This window comes from Crotalus tigris, unplaced genomic scaffold (assembly GCF_016545835.1).
Source record: "Crotalus tigris isolate CLP2741 ecotype Arizona unplaced genomic scaffold, ASM1654583v1 scf7180000024375.2447938, whole genome shotgun sequence".
In the NCBI taxonomy this organism is placed as follows: Eukaryota; Metazoa; Chordata; class Lepidosauria; order Squamata; family Viperidae; genus Crotalus; species Crotalus tigris.
The window spans coordinates 803029-827450 of NW_024100545.1; the positions used below are offsets into that span (position 1 = coordinate 803029).

The 24422-nt window shown below is 37.7% G+C and overlaps 1 protein-coding gene across 10 annotated transcripts in view; it reads left to right on the forward strand.

Annotated features, from left to right (window-relative positions):
• CADPS2 (calcium dependent secretion activator 2) overlaps positions 1-24422 on the forward strand; it is a 387552-nt gene that overhangs the window by 160222 nt on the left and 202908 nt on the right. For all 10 annotated transcript variants that reach the window (XM_039328305.1, XM_039328306.1, XM_039328308.1 and 7 more), the window contains one exon: positions 14965-15104. In XM_039328305.1, coding sequence (XP_039184239.1) covers positions 14965-15104 — 140 coding nt within the window. The remainder of the gene's footprint in view (positions 1-14964; positions 15105-24422) is intronic.

Sequence of the window (24422 nt, forward strand, 5' to 3'; positions counted from 1 at the left end):
TCCCATTCTCCAAAGCAAAAGAGGATTATTTAAAAGATACAACTATTACTGACTCTTTGGTTTCTTGAAGCAGTACAGAAAGAAAAAACAGTATAACCGGCGAGGAGATGTCTTATACAAATTAAGCTGCACTATAATAGTGCTAGATTGTGTAGTTGTTCAAATGATTTGGTTGATTCTCGCTGCAATATGGGCTTTTATTACTGAGAAATAAGAGCATTCTTGGTTTTTTTTTAATGGGCTAGAATCTTTTCTTGATTTCAATTGTATGCTAAATTGCATGAGAAGATATAAGAGGTTTATTGTATTCCTTAAATCTTTGCAAAACTGATTCTGGATTTAAAATAACAACCCTTACCAGAAGGTAGGAATTATGAATATTATCCATATATTCAAAACTGATAGTGATGCTACATTTTCTATTGGGAATAACATCCTATTCCAGTGATGGTGAATCTTTTAGAGACTGAGTGCCCAAACTGCAACCCAAAACCCACTTATGCATTGTCGAGTGCCGGGTGGGTGTGGCCCATTGGGGGTGTGTGGCTGCGGTGGTAACAGCAGACTGGGTGGGACTAAAAAGTTAAATCAATCAATTCCAACTTTGCGAGATCATTTTTTTTCCTGCGAGAAGTTGAAATTGACTGATTGAACCTTTTTTTTGCACATGGCAGTAGAGGCCTAAAGCGAAAGGTTTTATAAAACCCAGTTGAAGGCCTAAGACTGGGGCAACGGCTTGTGTGCCCACAGAGAGGGCTCTGAGTGCTGCCTCTGGCACCTGTGCCATAGGTTCGCCACCACTATCCTATTCTATGATATGACGGAAGAGGTCATCATCTAGATTAATCATCTAGATTAATTTGTACATGAAGGCCTAAGTGTTTCATTGAAATGAATAAATAAATCCTTTGTGCTAGTGCACTGGGAAGGGCTTCCAAATTCCTAAGAAATTGTGGATTTAGAGCAGTAAAAGTGGTAGAGATTCTTTGGTTGTGTTATCTGACTTGTTACAAGTAGTCTTCAACTTGCAACTGTAATGAACCCTTCTTATTATGGTCATAAATTGTGATAGTTGTAAAGTGAATCATCATGTGATTGACCCAATTTTATGACCTTTTTTGCAGTGGTTGTTAAAAAATTGCTACAGTCATAAAATCAGGAGATCCAGGCAGTTCCAATGACTATAAGGATTTATTGTAAGCGTAAGCTCTCTACAAGAAACTGAACTATTAAAGTCAAAGCAATTTGGTGATAAATGAGGAATTCATAGTGGGCTGCACTTAGATCTCTTGTAGGCACAAAAAGACTCATGACTGATGATGCATTTGACCCCTCCCTGGGGCTCAGTTTGATCATTTCCTACACTGCTGCAGTCATTAAGCAAACACTGCAGCTGTTAAGAGACTTAATAGTAGTAGTAGTAGTAGTAGTAGTAGTAGTAGTAGTAGTAGTAGTAGTAAAGTTGGAAGGGACCTTGGAGGGTCATCTAGTCCAACCCCCTGCTCAGGCAGGAAACCCTATACCATTTCAGAGAAATGGCTGTCCAGTCTCTTCTTAAAATCTTCCAGTGTTGGAGCATTCACAGCTTCTGGAGGCAGGCTGTTCCACTGATTAATTGTTCTCACTGTCAGGAAGTTTCTCCTTAGTCCTAGGTTGCTTCTCTCCTTGATTAGTTTCCACCCGTTGCTTCTTATACTGCCTTCAGGCACTTTGGAAAATAGCTTGACTCCCTCTTCTTTGTGGCAGCCCCTGAGATACTGGAAAACTGCTATCATGTCCCCCCTCGTCCTTCTCTTCATTAAACTAGATATACCCAATTCCAGCAGCCGTTCCTTATATGCTTTAGCCTCCAGTCCCCTAATCATCTTTCTTGCTCTTCTCTGTACTCTTTCTAGAGTCTCAACCTCTTTTTTACATCGTGGTGACCAAAACTGGATGCAGTATTCCAAGTGTGGCCTTACCAAGGCATTGTAAAGTGGCATTAATACTTCACGTGATCATGATTCTATCCCTCTGTTAATGCAGCCTAGCACTGTGTTGGCCTTTTGGGCAGTTGCAGCACACTGCTGGCTCATATTTAGGTGATTGTCCACTAGGACTCTCACAGTTACTACTATTGAACAAGGTATCCCCTATACTATACCCGTGCATTTGGTTTTTCTTGCCTAAATGTAGAACCTTACTTTTTTTCACCATTGAATTTCATTTTGTTAGATAGTGCCCAGTGTTCACGTCTCTCCAGATCCTTCTGTATCTTAAGCTTGTCTTCTGGAGTGTTGGCTATTCCTGCCAGTTTGGTGTCGTATGCAAATTGGATGAGTTCCCCATCTATCCCCTCATCCAAATCGTTGATGAAGTTGTTGAATTGCACTGGGCCCAGAACAGAGCCCTGAGGCACCACACTACACACTTCCCTCCATGTAGATGCAGTTCCATTGAGGACTACATGCTGAGTATGGCCGGTCAGCCAGCTACGGATCCATCTGGTGGTGATGCTGTCTACCCCACATTTTTCTGTCTTGTCAAGTAGTAAAGTTGTGATCTACTTAATGCCTTACTGAAGTCCAAGTAAATTATATCCACAACATTCCTCTGGTCCACTAATTTTGTCACTTGGTCAAAGAATGCAATAAGATTTGTTTGACATGATCTATTTTTGACAAACTCATGTTGGTTTTTCATAATGACTTTGTTTGCCTGTAGGTGTTTGCTGATTCGTTGTTTGATTATCTTTTCCAGGATCTTCCCAGGTATTGAGGTCAAGCTGATAGGTCTGTGATTTCCTGGGTCCATTTTTTTTTCTTTTTGAAGATGGGAACTACATCAGCTCTTTTCCAGTCCTCTGGTAGTTCCCCAGTGCTCCAGGATCTTTGAAAAATATAGTTCAGTGGTTCTGAGATCACATCTGCCAGTTCCTTGAGAACCTTGGGGTGTAATCCATCTGGTCCTGGCGATTTGAACTCATTTAGGTTGGACAGGTGCTCACTTACCATTTTCTTGCCTATCTTAACTTGTGTTTCTATTCTGTTTTTTATGGTACTATTTTTGATAGGTTGGTCTGCTTTTTTCCTTTGTGTAAAGACTGATGCAAAAAATGAGTTAAATAGTTCTGCTTTCTCCCTGTTGCTTGTCACCTTCTTGCCACTTTCACCCACTAATGGACCAATCATTTCCTTCACTTTTTTCTTGTTTTTTTACATGTTGAAAGAAGCATTTTTTGTTATTTTTGACTTTGGTCGCAAGCCTTAATTCATTTTGAGCCTTAACTTTCCTCACTTCATCTTTGCAGGCCCAGGCTATTTGCTGATATTCTGACTTAGTTATGTGTCCCTCTTTTCACTTTCTATACTTGTCCTTTTTATCTTTCAATTGATTAGAGAGTTCTTTATGCAGCCATGCTGGTTTCTTTTGAGAGCTGTTATTTTTCCTCTTTGTTGGTATTGTGCTAGACTTGGCTTTTATTATCTCATTTTTCAAAATTTCCCAAGCTTCTTGAGTTGTTTTCCCCTTGAGGATTCTCATCCATGGAATCCTTCCCAAGCCCTCTCTAAGTTTATTGAAATTAGCTCTCTTGAAGTCCAAGACTTCATTGTTTACTAGAGGGCATTTTAAGTAAACACTAGTTTGGGGCAAAAATGTAAATCATGGTCATATGATCATGGGATACTGCAGACAGTCATAAAGGTGGGATGGTTGCCAAGCACCAAAATATGGTCATGTGACTGTAGGGTGGGGTTGTCAGAACTCTGGAACCATATTGTAAATACTTTGGAGGAAGAGTCTGTTGCAATTTTGAACAGCCACTAAACAACCAGTTGTAAATCATGGACTACCTGTACCTCTATTGTTTGCTTTGAACTTAATCTTAACAGCTGTAATTTTGGATCACATTAACAAAAAGCTTCTTAGGTGGACTTCTTTTCACAGCAATTAAAGTTCATTTCTGTTCTCCGACTATATCATTCCTAATGACAAGTTGCTAGATGAAAGGCTACCTAACTCTTTTTGCCCCTCCTCTCTATTACCTTTTTTTTTCTTCACAATGCAGCACCACTTGGTATTTTGAATTATGCCATTGATGACTAGTGAAATATACATTGACTATATAATTTCACTATTCTGAACTTCAATTCAGACAAGCCAGTCTGCTTTAAACAGAAGTGCCGAAACCAAATTCTGCATGCATCAATACTCCACCACTTTGCTATATTAAATTACATCCTATTATCTAGCTTCTGCACCAAATGTGTGATACTAATTTCAATATTTCTTAACATTTCAAAGACGAATTCTTTTACATTTGTTCCAAAGATTATTAATTCTTACATACACAAAACAATTTGCTTTTAAAGCAGACTGATATTACCGTATTTTCCGGCATATAAGATTACTTTCTAGGCATGGAAATTGACACCGAAGTTGGGGGTCGTCTTATATGCCGGGTCGCCTTATACGCCGGAAAATACGGTATATTCTAATCAAAAGTATTCAAAACATTTTCTTAACTGAGAAAGCAAGCTTAAAAATATTACTGTAGATCTCATGCAAAACCGTGTGTTGTGGATGTAAACCTCAAGCCAGTCATTCACATTACTCTGGGCTGTTTGCCAGATGGTCTCAGATGTTCAGTTACATCCATGAGAGAGAAATGCTCTTTGTCACATACATACAGAGATTTACTCTAGTCTGTTCTGTTTTGGAGATAAATTGTTTGAGTCCTTTAAAAATAAAAAAGGCAGTATTGGAGGAGACAACCAAGGGAGCAGTTATGAATCAGGGCTGAAAAATCGCCTAAGATTGTTTCATTCAGCCTCTCATTAAAACGTAGACTTGCCAGGAATCTACAGAATATCCAGGTAATTGAGAAAAATAGAACATCTGTTTTCCAGAGAATTTTAGATTCGAAGATATAAGTAATACATTTACATAGGAATTTGAATCTTTTCCTATGCTATGTAAGTGTCTCTTTCTGGGTTGTTTTCTGTATGAACTGGGAAACTGTAGACTGTAATCACAATCTTGCATTCCAGTCTTCAGTTTGAGCAGGAAAATGTTGTTTTATTTATAATATTTTGGTAGCTAACTTCCCACAGAAAAAAAGTTTATTTGTAGCAAAACCCATCTTGTGGTATGCCTGGAATATTGCATTCTCTTTTAGGATTTTAACCTTTATATTTTCTATGTAAAGTTTGATTTTTTTTTTTATCCTGGGCAAGATTGCACTCTCTATTCTCCATGGACAGGATGGAGAGATTAAAACTGACTCCATGTATATGACTAGGAAGATCCATTACTAAAATTATTTTCATCTTTTAATTTCTAACCTATATTTCTCCCAAAAAGTTGAACAGGCAATTTTGTCACATTCTGAGGATAGAAGATACCAAGAAGGTTAGTGCAGAAAGAATATCAGATCAGTTGCTTCCCAGAAAATAGGTGGTTACAGCAGCAACAACCAATTTGCTATGCTAAACTGTAGCCAACGTGGGGAGACTGGGAAGGTTTCTGGGAAAGGAGTGTTGAGACCCCCAGTCTTCCACTGTTTGGATTCAGATGTTTCTACTATACTGTACATACATATTCCATACATGCATGAATATATGCACACCATGTATGTGTGAGTGGAAGAAGCTCAAATGAGTCTTATTATCGTTTCTTATTATATCATGCAACTAAGAACATGATTTTGAAAGCTTTTGATTTCACAAAATATAGTGTCAGGTACTTAGGAAAGAATATAAGATGCTTACACTCTGTAATCAGATGTATTAAAAAGGATTAGATTGGAGATATTTGACAGCTGGATACTTACACTGTGGCATCCAATACTATGTTCTCTAAGGATGGGACTTCTTAGTTCTCTTGCTAATTGCCAGTGGATGGTCAGGGGAAGTGGCTATATCTGTTTTCACAGTTATAGAGGAACGTGCATGATGTGCCAAGTTAGTAATATTTTGTAAATTATTATCCATTTTCTTTGGAGTCTGAGAAGTTCGTTGCACATGGATTTTTAATTTATTAAGGCAGGTTCAAATATATATATATATCAGCGTAAAGTTGCCTTGCCTAACTGACAGTTTGTTTTAAACAATCCTTTCTGGTGTGCACATAATAACAATGCAACTTTTATGGAAAGTGAAATTGTGAACTCTGTTAAAGTTCTCATAGCTGCATGGGAAAATTAGTTTGAGGAGAGAGTGGCAACCTGAAAGATTAGCAATGAATTTTTCCATTCATATTGCATGGCATGGTGGCGTAGTGGTAAAGATGCTCGCCTCCCACTCAGAAAGTTGAGAGTTCAATCCTAAGTAGCTGCAGATGTTTCTCTCCTAGGGTGCAAAGAAAAAAAATATTTGCTGTGAACTCTGCATGGAAGGAAGGGCATCCTGCCTCAGCTTCATCCGCTCACTTGTAAAAAGGGAGATTTATATGTAGTATGCATAGCTGTGGTTGAACATAATACGTGAAAGTAAGTTCATTATTTATGGTATTCATCTAAGTTAATATTTTGTGACCATAACATAATTTGAATCATTTCCAAAGCTATTCATCTTACCATCTTCTCTCAAATTTTCAGTAAATAGTGAAAAATCCATTTCATGTTTAGCATCATACCGGATTTATTGTGGGATCTTCCTGTTTCTTTTTTCATTAAGTTAATATCTATTAAGATATATACATTGTTGTATCTCTAATTTATGTATATTCCTCATATACACAATAATTAAAAATCATCATGGATGCAAGCACCAATTTTCTGTAGTGGGTAGCATGGCTTGCTTTTAAAAAGATCTGTGTTAGAAATATGGTTAGTCACTTGTGGGGAAAATGGCAGATTGAATGGCTCCTGCAAAGGAGAACCCACACCACAACTGATTTGGTGCTCAAGCAGAACTTGTAGCCTGAAGAATTGTTTGGATGTAAAGGAAATTCAGCTATTTGTCCTCTGGATAGTTGCTCCTTGCAAGAAGATCATGAAATGAAGATTTTGCATTCAGCTGTTGAGTTCAGCAGCTGAAAAACAGGGCTTACATCCAGTGTGGAGCTGTGGTGTAGCCAGTTTATACGGACACTAGAACTGACGCCCACCCCTACCCTTCCATAACACTTTATATAACTTAATATTTTTAGTAGAAGAGAAGTTTTCTTCAGAGACAGGTAAGTACTTCCTTTTGGAGCTTTTCAAGATGGTCAGTTACCAAATGCTCAGATTCCCCACCTTTGACTATTTTCTATACATGCACATATTCATATTCATGAAAGCATGTCATTTTTTACTTTTGGTGACTATGTTACCATAGCCTTGTGGTTTTCTTGCCATTATCTTCCTACAGGATAGGATTGCTGGTTGCTGGATTTTTTAAAAAAAAAAATCCAGTTTCTTTATACTTTCAGTCCACATCCATTGGAGTATCGAGGCATCTTTTTGCCTCTGTGCAAGTCAGCAGATAAAATCACTTCATTTATTTGTATAGGAAAATGAAAAGTGGCCTTCCAGCAGGAATCTCAGCATGTTATAGTATAAAGTCTGGGGAAAGTTTTTAACTTCCTCTTTTTAAAAAATCAGCACAGAAAAATTGAGCATAGAAGTAGAGAATAAAAGAAATACAGAAATTGACTAAATTGCTTGAAGGCATATAAACTTTTGTGCTAAATGATATTTTCTTACTTTCCTTTTTTGTTACTGTTTATCCAGCCGGAAGAGCAGATACATGGTGAAATCTGCATGCTTATTATCTCTGTCCACTCAGTTGTTTTTCCTGAATGCATTTGAGTTTTGCAAGTTCATGTTGCAGCTGATTCTCTGCATAGAAGGGAATCGCCCAGATTGGGCAACACTGTCTCTATTTCCTCCTAGGTGTGATATCAATTTAGGATTCATTGTTGTGATCTTGTATTACAAGTAGACAGTCAAACAGCTGCCAGAGGCTGTGGAGCTACGGTATCTGTTGTATTGTATTGAGCATCATGTGAATAACTGCTGGCCAGACATTATGTGTGTATGATCAATGTAATGACCTCCTGATTCTTAGGGAGCAGGTTCATTCTCATAGGGCTAAAATAGGTGAACAAAATTAGCTAGGAAAACAGAGAGGTTGGCAACAAAAGTCAAGGATAAGATAGTAGCATATAACTTCAGTCTGATACATCAGCTTGCAGTAGTGGGCTATTCACTTTTTTTAGAGGTTTACACATAGAGATATGGGTATGCCATCTGCCTAGTATGAAGGTGGTAGACACTGTCTACATAGTTATTTAGCTAGTGCTGGGAAAAGCTATTCGTTGGCTGTGGCACATTTTCGGCATCAATGACTGATGATAACACTTTTCCACACAGAGAATCAATTAAGTTTAGCTGAAAAGTCTCAATGAATGATTGAGACAATATTATTGGGGAAAGGTTTAGATTTGTGAGGTATAGTACAGTACAGGTAATCCTCGGCATACGACCACAATTCAGCCCAAAATTTCTGATACTAAGTAAGACTTTTGTTAAGTGTGCACTTATCCTCCCACATTCATGCTAGTGCCACCCCAAGCATCCTGCCGGCGCTAGCGCCGCCCCACCCCCAAGCATCTCACCAGCATTAATGCCACCCCACCCCAAGTATCCTGCCGGTGCTAGCATCACTCCACCCTGAGGATCCCGCCAGCATTAGTGCCGCCCAGACCCCGAGAATCCCGCCTGCACTAGCACCACCCCGCCCTGAGCGCCGCACCAGCACTAGTGCTGCCCCAATCACAAGTATCCCGCCGGCGCTAGTGCCACCCCAAACACCCCGCTGGCGCTAGCACCACCCCAGCCCAGTCTGTCCCACTGACACTAGTGTCGCCCACAGCATCCTGCCAGTGCTAGTGCTGCCCCATTTGCAGCACTTGCATCTGTGCAGCCCCGTTTGCATGTGCACATGCACTTGCATGCAGTTGTTTGTGCATGGACTCATGCATAGCTCATTTGTGCATGCATGCAGAGGACTCATTTTTGCATGTGCACATGTGTGGCCCATTTGCACGCATGCACATAGCAGTGCCTGCCTCCCTATCCAGGCCGCCAAATCAAAAAGGTTGGAGACAATAGATCCATGACACAGTTCTAAAAGTCAGTTAGTATTTGTATTCGTAATCCAGGCAAGCCAGTTTCAAAATAGTTTATCATCTCTGCCATACAGATAAGCAGCCCAAGAGTTTTTTTTCCCCTTTTCCCAGCTGTAATCTTCAAAAGTGAAAGTTTCCAAGGATAACAAAAGTCTTACCTGAATCTGGGCTTCAAGCCAAGTTTCCTTTAAGCATAATAGATTGTAGTGCCATGGTTTGCCACTAAATGTCATTGACACTGTCTTCCAGCTTTTTAAATCCAAACTTATATTGCAAGCTTTTCAAGTCTCTTTTTCTAAAAATAGTCTCAAAAGCACTTTTAGAACCAAAATTTCAAAGCTATATATCTGTATTGATTCCAAAATAATCTTGTAATTTTCTCTGTTTCCCCTAAGCAATTAGTTCACCGCTTTTCTTTTCCTGTGGGAGTGGGGTGGAAATTCCCCTTCCCTCTCTCATTGAGAAGGATTCTTTGCTTAGGGTTTTTTTTCGAGGAAAAAGTCTTAAAATCATAAAGAGAGGATAAAGTATTACCCAGTTCCATCCACATTGCTCAAAATTTGCTCCTTAGTACTTATTTTCTTCAGTTGTCAGCAGCTTGTGGCTGGCACACAAATGTGGCCAGTCTTTCCCCTGCCAGTTTGGAGGGCTTCCTCAGATCAAACAGAAGGGCTGCCACCTCTCTGCAATCAATGAAGGTCCCCTCCTTCTTCGTTGCCTCTCCAGGGTGATGTTCGACCCTTTTTAGGGTCCCCAGCAGGGTGAAATCGAACATGGAAGATGGAGCCCCATCTTCCTGCATCTGTCACACCGCAATGCCTAACCGGAAGCCATGATAGAGCAGTTTTTAAATGGATACTGCAAAGAAAGCCAGCAGAATGCAAGGAATAACCAATACAGAAGAATCACTCATAGCTGAGAGTGACTTTTTTGGTAAGAAATATTATGTATTTCTGTCAAATGAAAAAAGATCTAAGTAAAAATGGGGGAGTTGGAGTTCTTGATGCATAGTTATCTCTTATACAAGCTCTGTAGATAAGAGTATATTGAGGGTAAAATTGTCCTGTAACTTGAAAGTGGCATAGAGTATCATAACAGATTACCTATATATGGAAAAAATTGTTTCAGTGAGTCAATGTGTGTGTCTATATATTCCCCCCCCAAAAAGACAAATATTACTAGTGACAACTAGCTCCAAAGAAGGTAAAATTAACTTAGAAAATGGCAAATGAAATTAGACATCTGAAAAGGCTGCAATGATAATGATGGGCAGTTTCAATCGCTTTCATGTAAAAGGAAAAATGCCAGCTTGGTTAAAATACAGTCTAGAAACAGAGAGACTGTGGGCTATCGTTGCACAAAGTCATCTTGGTGGCATCAGGACAATTACTGTCTCTCAACTGTAGAAAGAAAGCAATGAGAAGTGAGTTCTGAAGACATTGCCAAGAAAACTGCAGGGACTTGTCCAGGCAGGTCACTAGAAATCAACACCAATTCAAGGGTACAAATAACAGCAACAACCTACCACAATGACATTAATGTCATCTTTTCTGACAGAGACTGATCAGAAATAATTGTAGATGGCTTGATGAAAATGTCAACCTATATGTAGCTGCTGCAAAACCAGAAAATTCTATGCTTGCAAACGTTTGTAGAGGAAATGAAAATAGAACTGCTAATATAATAATGCCCTTACACAAATTTATGGTGAAATCACACTTAGAGTATTATGTATAGTTCTGGTCACAGTTCCTTTAGAAAATTCATTTAGAAGTGGAAAAGGTTTTGAAACAGAACGACCAACATAATTAAGGGGTGGTCTAGTATCTTATGAGGAAAGATTATAGCTCCAGCTTGAAAGCAAAAGAGACTTTACAAAGGTATGTATAATTATTTATGGCACAAACAGCACAGACAGAGAAATGTTTTTCTTTCACTCACAAGATAAAACTTGTCAGGGAAGACAGGGAGTTTCAGAACGGATGAAAGAAATACTGTTATGTGGTTTCATAGCACGTAGCTCAATTGTGGAAGGCAACCAATTTTGATTGTTTAAAAGTGGACCAGGATATTGATGCCTATTCATTACTTCCTGAATCATAGGCAGTGTCTTTTAAGTATTGGTTATTCCAATACTGAAAGAGGCTGTTGTCTACCAGTACAACTTGCTATTTGTGACCCAGAATGCTGGACTTCATATGCCTTTGGCTTGATCCAGCAGGATTGTTCTATATCAGTGATGGCAAACCTTTTAGATACTGAATGCCCAAAACCCACTCCGCCCCTGCCCCATCCACTCTGTTCTGCCCCTTGCCCCGCCTACTCCACCCTGCTTCCTGTCCCATCCATGCCTCCCGCAGGGCCACCTACTGCGGCAGATCGCTCAGGGGGGGGCCTGCAGCACCATGGCGGCCACACAGTAGATCAGTGGTTCTCAACCTGTGGGTCGGGACCCCATTTGGGGTCGAACAACCATTTCATGGGGGTCGCCAAACAAACGCAGTCCGCCATTTTTCCCCCCTTTTCCTTAGCTGTGCTATTCCCTTTTATTCTATTGGCTTTTGAAAGCCAATAGAATAGACTCTCTTGAATAGAGTCTAATTCTATTGGCTTTCAAAAGCCAATAGGAATTGTCCAGGCTGTCTCTGCCCTGCTGAGCCCGCCAAAAGCCCCATTCTGCAAATGGTGCTGCACCAGTTGAGTAGTCCTCGACTTACGAGCAATTGAGTAGTCCTCGACTTACGAGCGGTTGGGGGTTGCAGCATTAAAAAGGTTGAGAACCACTGCAGTAGATGATGCTGTGGGGTGCGGGGGCGAAGTCTTGTACCAGCTGCCATGTCCTTGGCTGCGCTGCTCTGCACACTCTCTTCCGGGAGGCTGCTGGTGAGGAGAGGGCTATGGGGGAGGCGGAGCTGGGACGATGGCGCGCATGCCCACAGAGAGGGCTCTGAGTGCCACCTCTGGCATGCGTGCCATAGGTTCGCCACCACTGTTCTATATTCTTACTTGTCTTGGGTTTATCAGATATGAATCCTGAATGTTAGATGCTTACAAGAATAAGTAATTTCCAATGTATTCACAGATTACTACGACAGAGCAATATTGAGTTGTATGGGAATGGTAGGAAGAGAGAAGAAATTTGATATTTGGCAAAGACGGTATATAACTACAAGAACATGCTTTGTCATGCACATATATTATAACTTTATACCCATAAAAATGTTTATTTATCAGAGGCAGATCCATATATTGGTTCCCGACTTAATCATATTTAGAATAGACTCATTAAATTTAATGGAATATCAATTAAGCATGATTAACATGACCCATTGTTTTCATTGGTTTCCTCTAAACATGACAACGTCTGGCTAAAATATTTTTAGAGTTTTGAAAACTGCCTTCCAAAGATATGTTTTTGAGATGGGATTAGGATTACTAAATTCTGTACCATCAAAGAACTTCTCCCTCATCCTGTCATATTCTGGCCTTTGGAAATCCAGATATTTAAAATTAATTCAAAGGAACATTCATTGTACTTGCTTAACACAGAAGTGGGAACAGCTGGGGTTGTTTGAGCACAAAGCCTATTTCAGTAAAAAGAAAACTTAGATTTATTAGTTTTGATTATTCAGTTAAAAAATAAACTCTAATTTCTTTAAGCTGCTTGTCAAATCCTTAAGTAGCCAATAAATAATTTAGCATTGGGGGGGGTGCATGCACGTGCATACTTTATATTGCTGATGTTCTTTTCTGTAACTGTTAATGATAATCTTAAAATAGCTTGCTGGTATGCCTTGTGAACATATTTAAATAATTTGCCATTCTTCAATTATCATTATTGTTTTTCTTTTGTTAGGATAAAATTGCTGCTTTGTCTTCAACTCATTAGGCTTTTGTTCTATTTCTTTCCCATCTAACAGTGAAGGTTCACCACTTCTCTTCCCCTTAATCTGAGAGAGCTTTATTTTATCCCCTCACGTCTAAGAAATAATATGTTCTGATACCCATCTGTTTCAGTGGTTTGTTCTGATTCATGTAGGTTGTTCAAATAGCAGCCGAAGCTAATCTTTAAGAAAATAACTGATAATCCTTTCTCTACCTCTTGCATCATAGAACTTGGGATTCTTTAAGTTGGTATGCATTTCCTTGCTTTTGTTTTTTAGTTTAAATATTTTTCAAGTTTGTCCATCCTTTTGTTTTCCCTGGCCAACCATGAACTTTGGAAGCGTATGCATTTAACTGATCATCATCAGTTAAATGCATACTGATCACTAGTATAGTCATATAATGTTCATCAGCTCCATCCATGTTTGACACTGCCAGGAAAGTACAAGCTGGATATATGTAGGGCTGTAAGTTAGATATATTCAGGAGTATGGGATAGCTGGTAGTTAGCAGAGAAGAGAATTCAGAGGAAATGTGAGGAAGAAGGAATTTAATGACTATTTCAGAGATTCTTTCAAAATATTGTTTGAAAATAACTATTCAAATTGGAAAAATACCATAAGATAAATTATCATTGTTCCAATCTACTTGACAGAGGAGAGATAGAAAGATCTTAGTATATCATTTCATCCTTGCCACAAGTACTTACTGAAAATTTAGAACTTAGTCATTCGTATCCCAAGTGATTGGGGCAATTGAAAGTGCTGGGCTGTTAGAAGGACATAAAGGGTTTTGATAAATCTTCAAATCTGAAACAGATTCTATCTATAAGAAAATATGGATGAAAATGTATTTTTAATTCAGTTTTGGTATTTAATTTTGTTAAAATACAGCAGGTTAGTAAAATATTTAATAAAATATGCAGAGACTGTATATGTGTAACATTGTGGTAACTGATACTGTTTCTTGACACCAAAAAGAGTGAAGTTATTTTTACCACTTAAATAGTTCTAAGAATACATTTAATGGTAAGGCAGGATATTTTGCTATTATATTGATATCTACTTTGTTTCAAGTGAATGGAACTGTTTGTGTTAAGATAATAAAAGGAATCAATCACACAAAAGGCATGTTTAATGTGAAAAAATACTGCAATCATATTTATTATCTGCTTTGGTTTTTCTGATTTTGTTTCAGACGCTGCAATTTAACATTCACTGGAAAGTAATGTATGTTGGCAATGAGATAATAAACTTGGTTTGAGTTAGCAATTCCTACAACTTTCAGATTATGAAATACACATGCGAAACAACCGAGAAAACATGGACATCACAATGCAGTTCACAGTGTTATAATATTATTGTATAAATATAGCATGTTTTTATCTTTTCTACAAACTTCAGTCGAGTTATTTTCATTTACAACAGAATAATTTAATCAGTGAAATTGAAGCTCAGGTACTTTAAACTATGTCTAAAATATTATTTTAGCATAGTTCTATTAGCTGCATTGATTAGAATAATGAAGGTAGTATTAATTTATTTATGATATTTAATCCTAAAACATTTAATCCAAGACAGCAAAAAAAAAAAAAAACAACCATGCAAAAAGTTATAGTTTAGTGCTCTCTAATGTTCATTGTTAGCAAAAGCACATAAAATCTGGGAATATTGAATAGCATGCTTATTATAAGTGCTTGGTTCATTGAAGGACTATTTTTCACTTTCAATGCTCATTATGTTTTTAAAGTAGGCCAGTGGAGAATCAGAGCTCTTATGTGACCTATTTTTGAGAAAAGGAACCTGTCTTGGCTGAAACTATGAGTTGCAGTGTAATGGAAGCTTGTGATTTTCTTTGGAGCCCATGTAATTTTTAGGAAATAGAAAAAGGTGGCACGGACAACTTCTCGTTAACCCAAGCTTCCAAGTAAAGTTTACTGTAATCTGTCAGACTGATAAACAGATTTCTTTATATCTTTTCCAGGTTGTGTTGTACCCAACTTCCAATAGCTCAAAGTCAACAGAGCTGCATAAAATGATAGTCCCTAAAAACAGCCAAGATTCTGATCTGAGGATAAAACTAGCAGTGAGAATGGATAAGCCACCACACATGAAGCATTGTGGGTGAGTGCCTATTCTGAAGAAGAGTAAATACTAATTCCTTTTCAGCTGCCCAAGTAAATTTTTATTACATGGCCTACAACCTGAAGAGAAAGAAGTAGAGAAGCCGCTCTAAGTGTGGTAAGATGAAATGTAAGATTTTTTTTAAACCAGGTCACCTTTGTAGCCTCAAAATAAGTAAAAGACTCATAGTACAAATCAAAAGCAAGAAGGGGAAATGATGCGTTAACATGTATTGAGTTTTTAAGTGGTGATTTCTACCGATACATGTTCCATATTTCCAATTATGTTTGTGTACAAATCAGACTTACCACACATAACTCTTTTCTGTTCTTATGTTGTTTTCCAAGTATATGTAAAACAACAATTTTTTGTTGCTGTTCTTTATGTGATACAGATGGTTCCAAAGGAGGAGATGATGTTCTTAGTTAATGTATAAAATACCATAATGTGAATTTAGGTGGATGAATATGTTACTTCCTGTTACACATTGACAGACCACTTCTGAAATTTAAGAGACTTTGAGAAACAGCTTCAGATTTTCTAAAAACAAAGTGAGAAAATTAAATCATATTGGACATGCCTAAAGAAACTGCAAACAGAATATTGTCAGGGATATAAATATAAAATCTTCCACAGTTAAGTATAATTCTTTAATGGGAATCTTTGCCTCAGAAAGAACAAACAGTTCTACATGTAGCAAAATGAAAAGGTCACTGTATACATAATTTATGACAGAATTTTTAAAAATTGATGAAAAATACTTTCTTTGTGCTGTAAACAAAAAGAGAGGTTTTAAGATTAGGAGCTAACCATTCTACTTGGAGTCTGCCAGGCCCTGAGTCTGAAGCAGATTTTTTTCTTCATTTTTTCCATTGAAAAATGACTTCTAGCTAATCTGTCTCAAAACTAACAGTTTAAAGCAAGCAAATGTTTGGATTTGCAAGTTGCTTCAGTGTAAAAAACAAAATGTTTTATCAGATGAGCTATGTTTTAGCACAGCCTAGTGGCCAAAAATATGTGTTGCTTCGTTAAGTAAAAACATTGTAAATATTTTTAAGCCATTAAGTAAAATTTAGGAAATGAATTGTTGAGTTGGGGGAAGAGAGGAAACAGAAGAAATCACCTCCAAAGGTTTCAGTGCCTTTTGTAGTTGTGGGCTTCTTTTTCTCTATCTAGTCATATTTAATCTTTAGAATTGGCTGAGTTTAACACTGATTGAATTAAATGAAATTGCCTATTTTCTATGTGTTGTATTTTTAATAGTTTGTAGAGCCAATCCCCATTTGTTCTTGTGACAATTCATCTCAAGGTCTAAATGGAGTTTTTCCTCAGCTAATTCAAGTTATTTATCTGTCACAATTGAAACCAAAAGCTTTTCTTTTGGGAAAGAAGAGAGAGATAGCTAGGAAAAAGCCATTGAATTTTATTTTTAGGTATGTATGACAACTGCAGTGATATTACTACATTCTCAAAAGTGGTAAGGTTCAACACTACTCCCAATAAAAGAATGGCTGGTGAAGATGATGGAACTTGCACAAATGGCTAAATTGACTTCCCTGATTAGAAAAAAAGACAATATCTGCATGTATGGCTGATGGGAAACCATTTATAGACTTTTTTGCATGAGAAAAAATATACTTACAACTCATGTTTTAATAATTAGAAAAAATAGATAACAGAAAAAGTGAGCTTTTTTACAATCATGGAGTAAGAGATAGCTTTGTAATCATACCTGTATTTGTCACAGAGAAAATCTGAAGCCTCTTTTTCCTATTTCTGTCTTTTCTTTCTGCTCTCTCTCTCTCTGTTTCTTTAATCTGTATTAGTTTGCATTAGTTTTTACTTTCTTTTAAAAATTTATATTGATATGATATATGATATATATAATATGCAATATATAGTATTTTTCCTGCATTCTAGGACAAGAGAGAACAGATCTTTGCTTTCTATTCCAGTATTTGAAGAGTTCCTATATGTTCTATTTTGAGTCATGTTTTCTTAAACCTAAACATACATAGTTTCTTCAGTCGTTTTTCATAGTCCTTCTCTTAACCTCTTCCAGTTTCTCTGAATCTTTTTTGAAGCAAAAGTCGAGATGGCAACTCACCGAAACAGAATAAAGTAGAATATGTTTCCTGCAGTAGTGAGCACTTTGTCTTTGCCCTTTAGGAATACATCCTTTTTTTCTGCTGTTCTTCACTCTCCTGAATTCTCAGTTCATTTAGTGGCCAAAGTGACAATGGCACTGAAAAAAGTCATATATGACCATTTTTCAGAGTTACGACCTTTGCAGCATCCCCACGATCATGTGATCAAAATTCAGATGCTTGACAGTTGGTTTATACTTATGACCATTGCTGTGTCACGGGGCCATGTGATCACTTTTTGCATCCTTCTAACAAGCAAAGGCAATGGGATAGCCATATTGACTTAACAATCGGGTTAGTAACTTATCAACTGCAGTGGTTCACTTAACAACTGTGGGAGGAAAAGTTGCAAAATGGGGCAAAACTCACTTAACAAGTGTCCCACTTAACAACAGAAAGTTTGGGCTCAGTTGTGGTCATAAGCTGAGGTCTACCTGTACAGAAATATATATGACTTTAATGATCTCTGTTAATTTGCTATAAGAGGATCTTGCAAACATTTATAACAAGTTCTAGCCACTTTAATTGCTAGAAAAGCTGAGACACTTTTAATTGCCCAAGTATATCTGATTAAATGATATATGCTGTCATTAATAGACAAACTATTAGGAATTACTTTAGTGGTGTAACTAAATAGCATGAGTAAACAATATTTAAGTAAAAGACAGCTCAAGAGTTTTTGTGGTAGTGTTAATTTTTCAGGAAATAGCATTTCCCATACTCAGGCTACCACTGATCCTAAGGAAATGTTCTTAGTTTTCCTAAAGAAAATCTGGCAAGAGATTTTCCTGACCAATGTAGTAGGGTTATGCTAATCTTTCAAAAGAAGTGCTTCAGAACACATACGTCTATGTATGAAATGGATGGTGGCATGCACAGGCCCTTAATTTTGCTGGAGGAAAACCAAATGAGAAGCTAGCTACTGTAACTCAGCTACTGTCTCTGGGCCTTTGTTGCCATTTCGAGTGTGAAGTCTGTTAGACCTTGGGAACCCAGTGGAGGCAGCAGGACACTTCATGGGAGAAAAAGGACAATTCCAGAAGTGATTCTTGACTGTCTAGTGAGGGGGAAAGGAAGAAAATGGGAGTCAGAGAAACTCTGCTTTAATCACAGTAGCTTTAAATTGTGCAGAGTTACTTTGAGGATTTTCAAGATTAATGTCAAGCCTTGCGTGGCTAGCAAACTTAGGAAACCAGAACGTTTTAGTTCTAGAAAATCTTTATTGCTAATAGAGTAATGTAATAGAATTTTTACAACCTCCCCAAGACATTCTGTCATACCATGAAACTTACAGGAGTGCCCTTGCTGGTGTCCATCAAAAATTGCTTTTTGGACTTCTCCTTTACCCTTCCTATGCTAACAATATTTGTTATGGGTGCTGGAGGAGCATACATGTAGTTGTTTACAGTGCAGAAGGAGGAATTTTGAGGAAGTATTCTCTTTGAACCTCCCAGGCCCACAATTCTTCTCTGGGAAGTCAAAGCTAAGATTGAAGGAGGGTTCCTGTACTCTTGGAGAATAGAAAAGAGATTTCTTTGGTCATGTCTTCTCACTACTACAGAGAGTAACACAATAACAGAGTTGGAAGGGATCTTGGAAGTCTTCTAGTCCAACCTGCCCCGTCCCTCGCACAAGCAGGAAACCTTATACCATTTCAGACAAATAGTTGTCCAATCTCATTTTTAAAACCTACAGTGTTGGAGCACCCACAGCTTCTGGAGGCGTCGTTCCACTGATTAATTGTTTTAAATGTCAGGAACAATTTCTCCTTAGTTGTAGGTTGGTTCTCTCCTTGATAAGTTTCCATCCATGGTGACTGAAAGTCCAACTACTGTTTTCTGTGAGGAACTTCTACACATTCCTGAAATATATTGGTGAAAAGTGAGATCAGAATTTCTCCTTTTTACTTATATAGTTCAGGGAAATAAGCAAGTAGAAATACGAATAGTGGATTTCCCGAGCTGGTATATGCTTTGTAGTAATATATTTTAATCTCTATATGAGACTGAATGCTGGTGTGTATTTCTGTTTAGCAGATAAATATCCATTCATATTGGCTATTGTTGGTTTTTCATATCTGTTGAAATATCTGTGCTGCAATTATATATGGTAATTGTGTGTTAGAATGCACACAGTTCTTGCTGCAATTGTAGTTCCCTCTTATTAAAGTATATTTTGTTTATTTGGATGCTGGCCCACATCCATTTCTTAGATTTCTAGTTAAATTGATTCTGACTTCTCAGAGTACTTGTGGTGACGGAAAAGTTGTGACACACTTATCATCATTGTGATTACATACTGAGAAGCATTTTATTATCTTATCTCATCTAATTAGTGTGGCTACTGAGGTCAATTGCTTTTTCATTAGCATGGCAGGCTTCATGATTTATAGCATAAAGCATACTGTTTCAATTTATAGTAACATGCTTCTAAGAGCTTTTTATTTTACAACATTTTGTATCCTAACAGAATTGATCTAAATATCTCTAACTATGATTTCAGAGATAGAAAAAGTAAAAGGCAAATCCTAGCATCCCTCTTTTTTTATATTGTTGAATAACAGTAATCTTGGGATCAGTTATATCTAAATACTACTAAAACTGTTGTGTCTGTTTGATACTTCGTAACTTCAAAGTTGGGCAAAGTACTCTAGGGGAAGAACCTTCAAGTACCGCATATTCACAATGGCAAGACCCATTACTCCGGAGGGAATGAAATTTGGGGATTTTTTGCTGCTTCAGTGCTACTGCACTGTGCTGTTCAGCACTGTTGCTGTGCTGCCTTGGTGAGCCATACACATGATCTTTATTTTCAATAAGCCCTGTCAGCTTCTCACAAGTCAATGGGGAACCTGGAAAGAACTGACTGCTTGTGGGAAGCTTGCAGAGAGAAAGTTAGTGGAGAAATAGTGCATTCTTCCCCAGTCGCCTCTGCTCTCACACTGCCCTGGCCATGTGTAGTAAGAGAGGAGGGAGCCATTTACCTGCCAGTTAGGAAGGGAAAGGAATGAATGAGAAATAGGGAGGGAGAGAGGGAGGAAGGGAGCGAAGGAAGGAAGGAAGGAAGGAAGGAAGGAAGGAAGGAAGGAAGGAAGGAAGGAAGGAAGGAAGGAAGGAAGGAAGGAAAGATTTTGACAGTCAATGCGAGCTTCCCACAAGAAAACTCAATGGAGAAGCTAACAGTTGTTCCCACTCCCACAGATATTTTTGTCCACCTGTCATCATTCTCATTCTCTGTTTAGATAAAGAAATATCTCTGAAATGATGACCCAATGAGGCATGGGTTGTCTAGTTTTTCTTAAAGCTTACTGATGAGATCATTTTGAAAACAAACATGTGAAAAATGTGCATCTGAAAACATGATAGCATACTATGAATGAATGAATTTGCTCAGCTTTCCAAGAAATCTTGAAAGAGAAAACAATAATATATATATATATATATATATATATATATATATATATATATATATATATATATATATAATACATAACAGTAGTAACAATTTAAAAGGTGTGGCATTAATCCTAACACTGTCAAATAAGCATGACATGCTTTAGCTGCTAAGCCCCAAACGTAAGAGTAAAAGGCTATGTCTTCACATAGATGTCAACTTTGTGAGGTAGATCTATTGCAAGCTAAACTGCTTTTATCCGACCATTGCCTTGGTTGCAGCTCTTACTCCATCTTCCAAGAATATTCCCACATATTATAACAATAGATCATAGCAGGACCAGTTGGGCTCTCAACCATGTGATTCAAACACAGATTTCAATGTTCAAACAGGTAGACATGAAAAAAGTAAATCCCTATCAGGCCTCAAGAACCAAGAAAGACATGTAGAATTACTTCTGAGCAGTTTCAGCTAGTCACAGAAATCTTGCCAAACTAAAGCAACTACTTGCATCATTACAGATATATACTCTGAGAATTGCTAAGGAGGAGCCATCTGAACTCTCTTTTTCCCAAACAAGCTATCTAAACTTTCCTGCCTCTTGGCCCTCTGGAATGCAAACCCTTCCTGGGAATCTACACTGAGAATCTACACTACATTCCACCACAGTTCTTCAAATATCAGAGTTCAAAGCCATTAAGGTTCTTGAACACCATTACTAAAACTTGGAAGTTTGACTGTATATTATTGCCAAAATCTGTGGTACAGCGTGCAATACATTATCTCTTTCTATGATATTTATTTGAGGAGGTATCTGTGTGTCAAAGAGGCAATAAAGTTCTGCAACTCCTCCATGCTCCATTCCTCAAATATATACATATTGACTACAAGCTTCCCACAAGAAAACTCAATTGCTTAAACTTCTCATTAGAACACCTCACCTGAATTAAAATGCAGACTAACAGCTCCAACTTCTGACCTTTACCATATTTGTAGGATGTTCATAGCAGAAGAGGGACATCTTCAGTACATGTATATGCCACCTATTATAATTCCTATAGCATATAGTCGTATTTAGGGGATAGGTTTGGGTAGTGACCCCTACTGAACAGCTAAGAAATACAGCTACCTTTGAACATTGCATTCCCCATTTTTAAGAAACTGATATGATGTTGATACTGGGGAAAAAAAGGTAAAGCTGCACAATATTCACATCTTTTTATTAAGAAGGAAATTCAGAGGCCAGTTTGTGAGGGAAGAACTTTGTGATATAGAAATTCTTTTAGGACTTCTTGTAGATATGCAATTTGAAAGGATGCCTTCTGTAGTATAGCTGATTGGAAATAAGAAAGTGAATGTATTCTGATGTGGTAGGTTACTATTTGTGTGAACCTTATGTGGAACAATATTACATCATAAACTGAGAATGTGATTGTTTATACAAAATTATGACCTTATGAGAAATGTTTCTTGAGGACTCAAAATCATCTTATATGTATCTATGCTAGCCTTATAATAAATATGTCTGTGCCACCTTAATTTTTCCTTTTAAATGATTTGTGTCGTTTGTCACTTTTGAATGTGATATGTGTATGTATGTATTCTCTTCAGTCTAAATATTAATGTATGAAGTATTTTCAGAAGGAAGATTTGATTTTGCTGATACTTATGGTGCCAAATGAACTTCAGATATAAACAGCATCAGTAATCCAATGTTATACAAAGGGTACCATGTGAATTTAGGCTTTTAAACAATACTCCAATAGAAGCAGCTGCTGTATTTACAGTCTTGTGTATTAGTATGAAATATTAAATAAATTGATCACAAGAGGGCAGCATGGTTTAAAGGAATTCTAAAACACTATTGAACTGATATAAAGTTCAACATGTAAAATATACAATATTACCATATGTTATTTTGTAGTTATAAATTACTTTATTTTCAACAACATATTAATATGCAGTCTTGTTAAAAAAATTGAACTTCAGTTTTTAGAACTAAAAAAATATCAATGATATACAAATATTTTGACTTACATTTTGAAAAGAAATAACGTAACCAGAATTGAAATGTTTGGTGTTACATATTCAAACCTTGCTTTGATTTATACTAGACTTCCCTTCAGAAGTATTGGACTACCCAGAATCCCCAGACATGTTTGAACATTGATTCAAGACAGGGGACGCAGGATGTCAAAAAAATCAAGATGATGGCCACTCAACTGAAGTCTTGTTCTTTTTTACATGTAGCTACAAATGTAGCACACATGAAAAGAACATGGCTTCAGTTGGGTAGTAGGAGCCACTAAACTGACTTGTTTTATCCCACTCACAGAGCACTACCCCCATCCAAGGTCAAATTGGCCAAATCTGGTTTATGCGTTTATTATCAAAATCAAAATATGTACCTTTAGCCACACAGCATAAAGATTGGATTCAGGAATGAGATTTCAAGCCTCAGCACCTTATTGTCATGGAAAAAGTTGAGTATTAGCTACCTTGAAACCAGGGTTATGATATTTTCAGAAGCAATCCAGTTCTGTAGATGTTTACAGGCAAACAAATACAACGGTTCCTGGAGCAAGTCACTAAGATATTTATCTTATAGATTAAAGTAGTCCTTGAATTATGACCACTTCTTCAGCAACCATTCAAAGTTATGATGGCACTGAATGAGAGGTAATAAAGTTCCAGACAATGCAGCAGCCCCTCAGTCATGATCAACTTAACCACAAGGGGCATTTCAATTCACCCCCAACTATCTCTCTCCCCATCTCTGCTGTTTTAGCTGCCCTGCACTCTGCTGTCCCTGTCATTCGTCCACCCTGTACTCTATCCCACACCTTACTGACCTGCACACTACCACTCCTGCTGCCCTACAAGAAGACCTTATGTGGCTTTAGGAAGGCCTTGCACAGGCAGCAGCTGCCTTCCCAAAGGCCAAGACCAGGCATGTCTCGTCAGTAGCAGGAGGAACAAGATGGTGAACTGGGTGCAGCAGGAGTATTGAGTGCAGGACAGTCAAAAGGGCAGAAATGGGTGAGAGAAGGTGGGGGAAGTTGAAACTGAGGCAAGATGGCAGGGTAGAAGAAGCACAAATTCCTCACCTTATGATGGTGTGTACTCACCCAATTATCACAGCTGGGACTGCCAAAACTGCCATTGTTACACATGAAATTTTGCCTAATAAAAACATCACTTAGCAACAGAAACTCCAATCCCAATTAAGGATGTTAAACAAGGTTTACCTGTTTCTAGCAAAGCTTCACAATAGAGGAAGGCTTTATCCATCTCTTGCTCTTGGAGCAGTGCCTTAAGATCAGAAGGAGGTTTGTAAATGTCTTTTGCTATCAATTGCTCTAAATCCTGTTACAAGTCTAGTCTATGTTTCTGTGGAGATTCTTAGTCATCCAGGTCACGGTTGTCCCAAAAGTGCTTTTTCAAGAGGACTTTTTGGACTTTTTTGTTTTTTGTTTTAAAACATTTAAAACTGGACTTTTTGTTTTTTGTTTTAAAACATTTCACTTCTCATCCAAGAAGCTTCTTCAGCTCTGACTGGATGGTGGGGAATGAAAGGATTTATATTCCTTGCAGACAGCTGGTCATTTGCATTCTTGTATCATATTAAAAAGACTTCTCATTTGCTTGCTATATGTATGATGCAGAAATCCAAGACTTTTACATTTGGGCAAGCATGAGAATTATTACAGAACATGCCTTTTCAGGAGTTGTTGGAACTTATTTCTTTATTTATTTGCAATATTTATATGATGCTTAT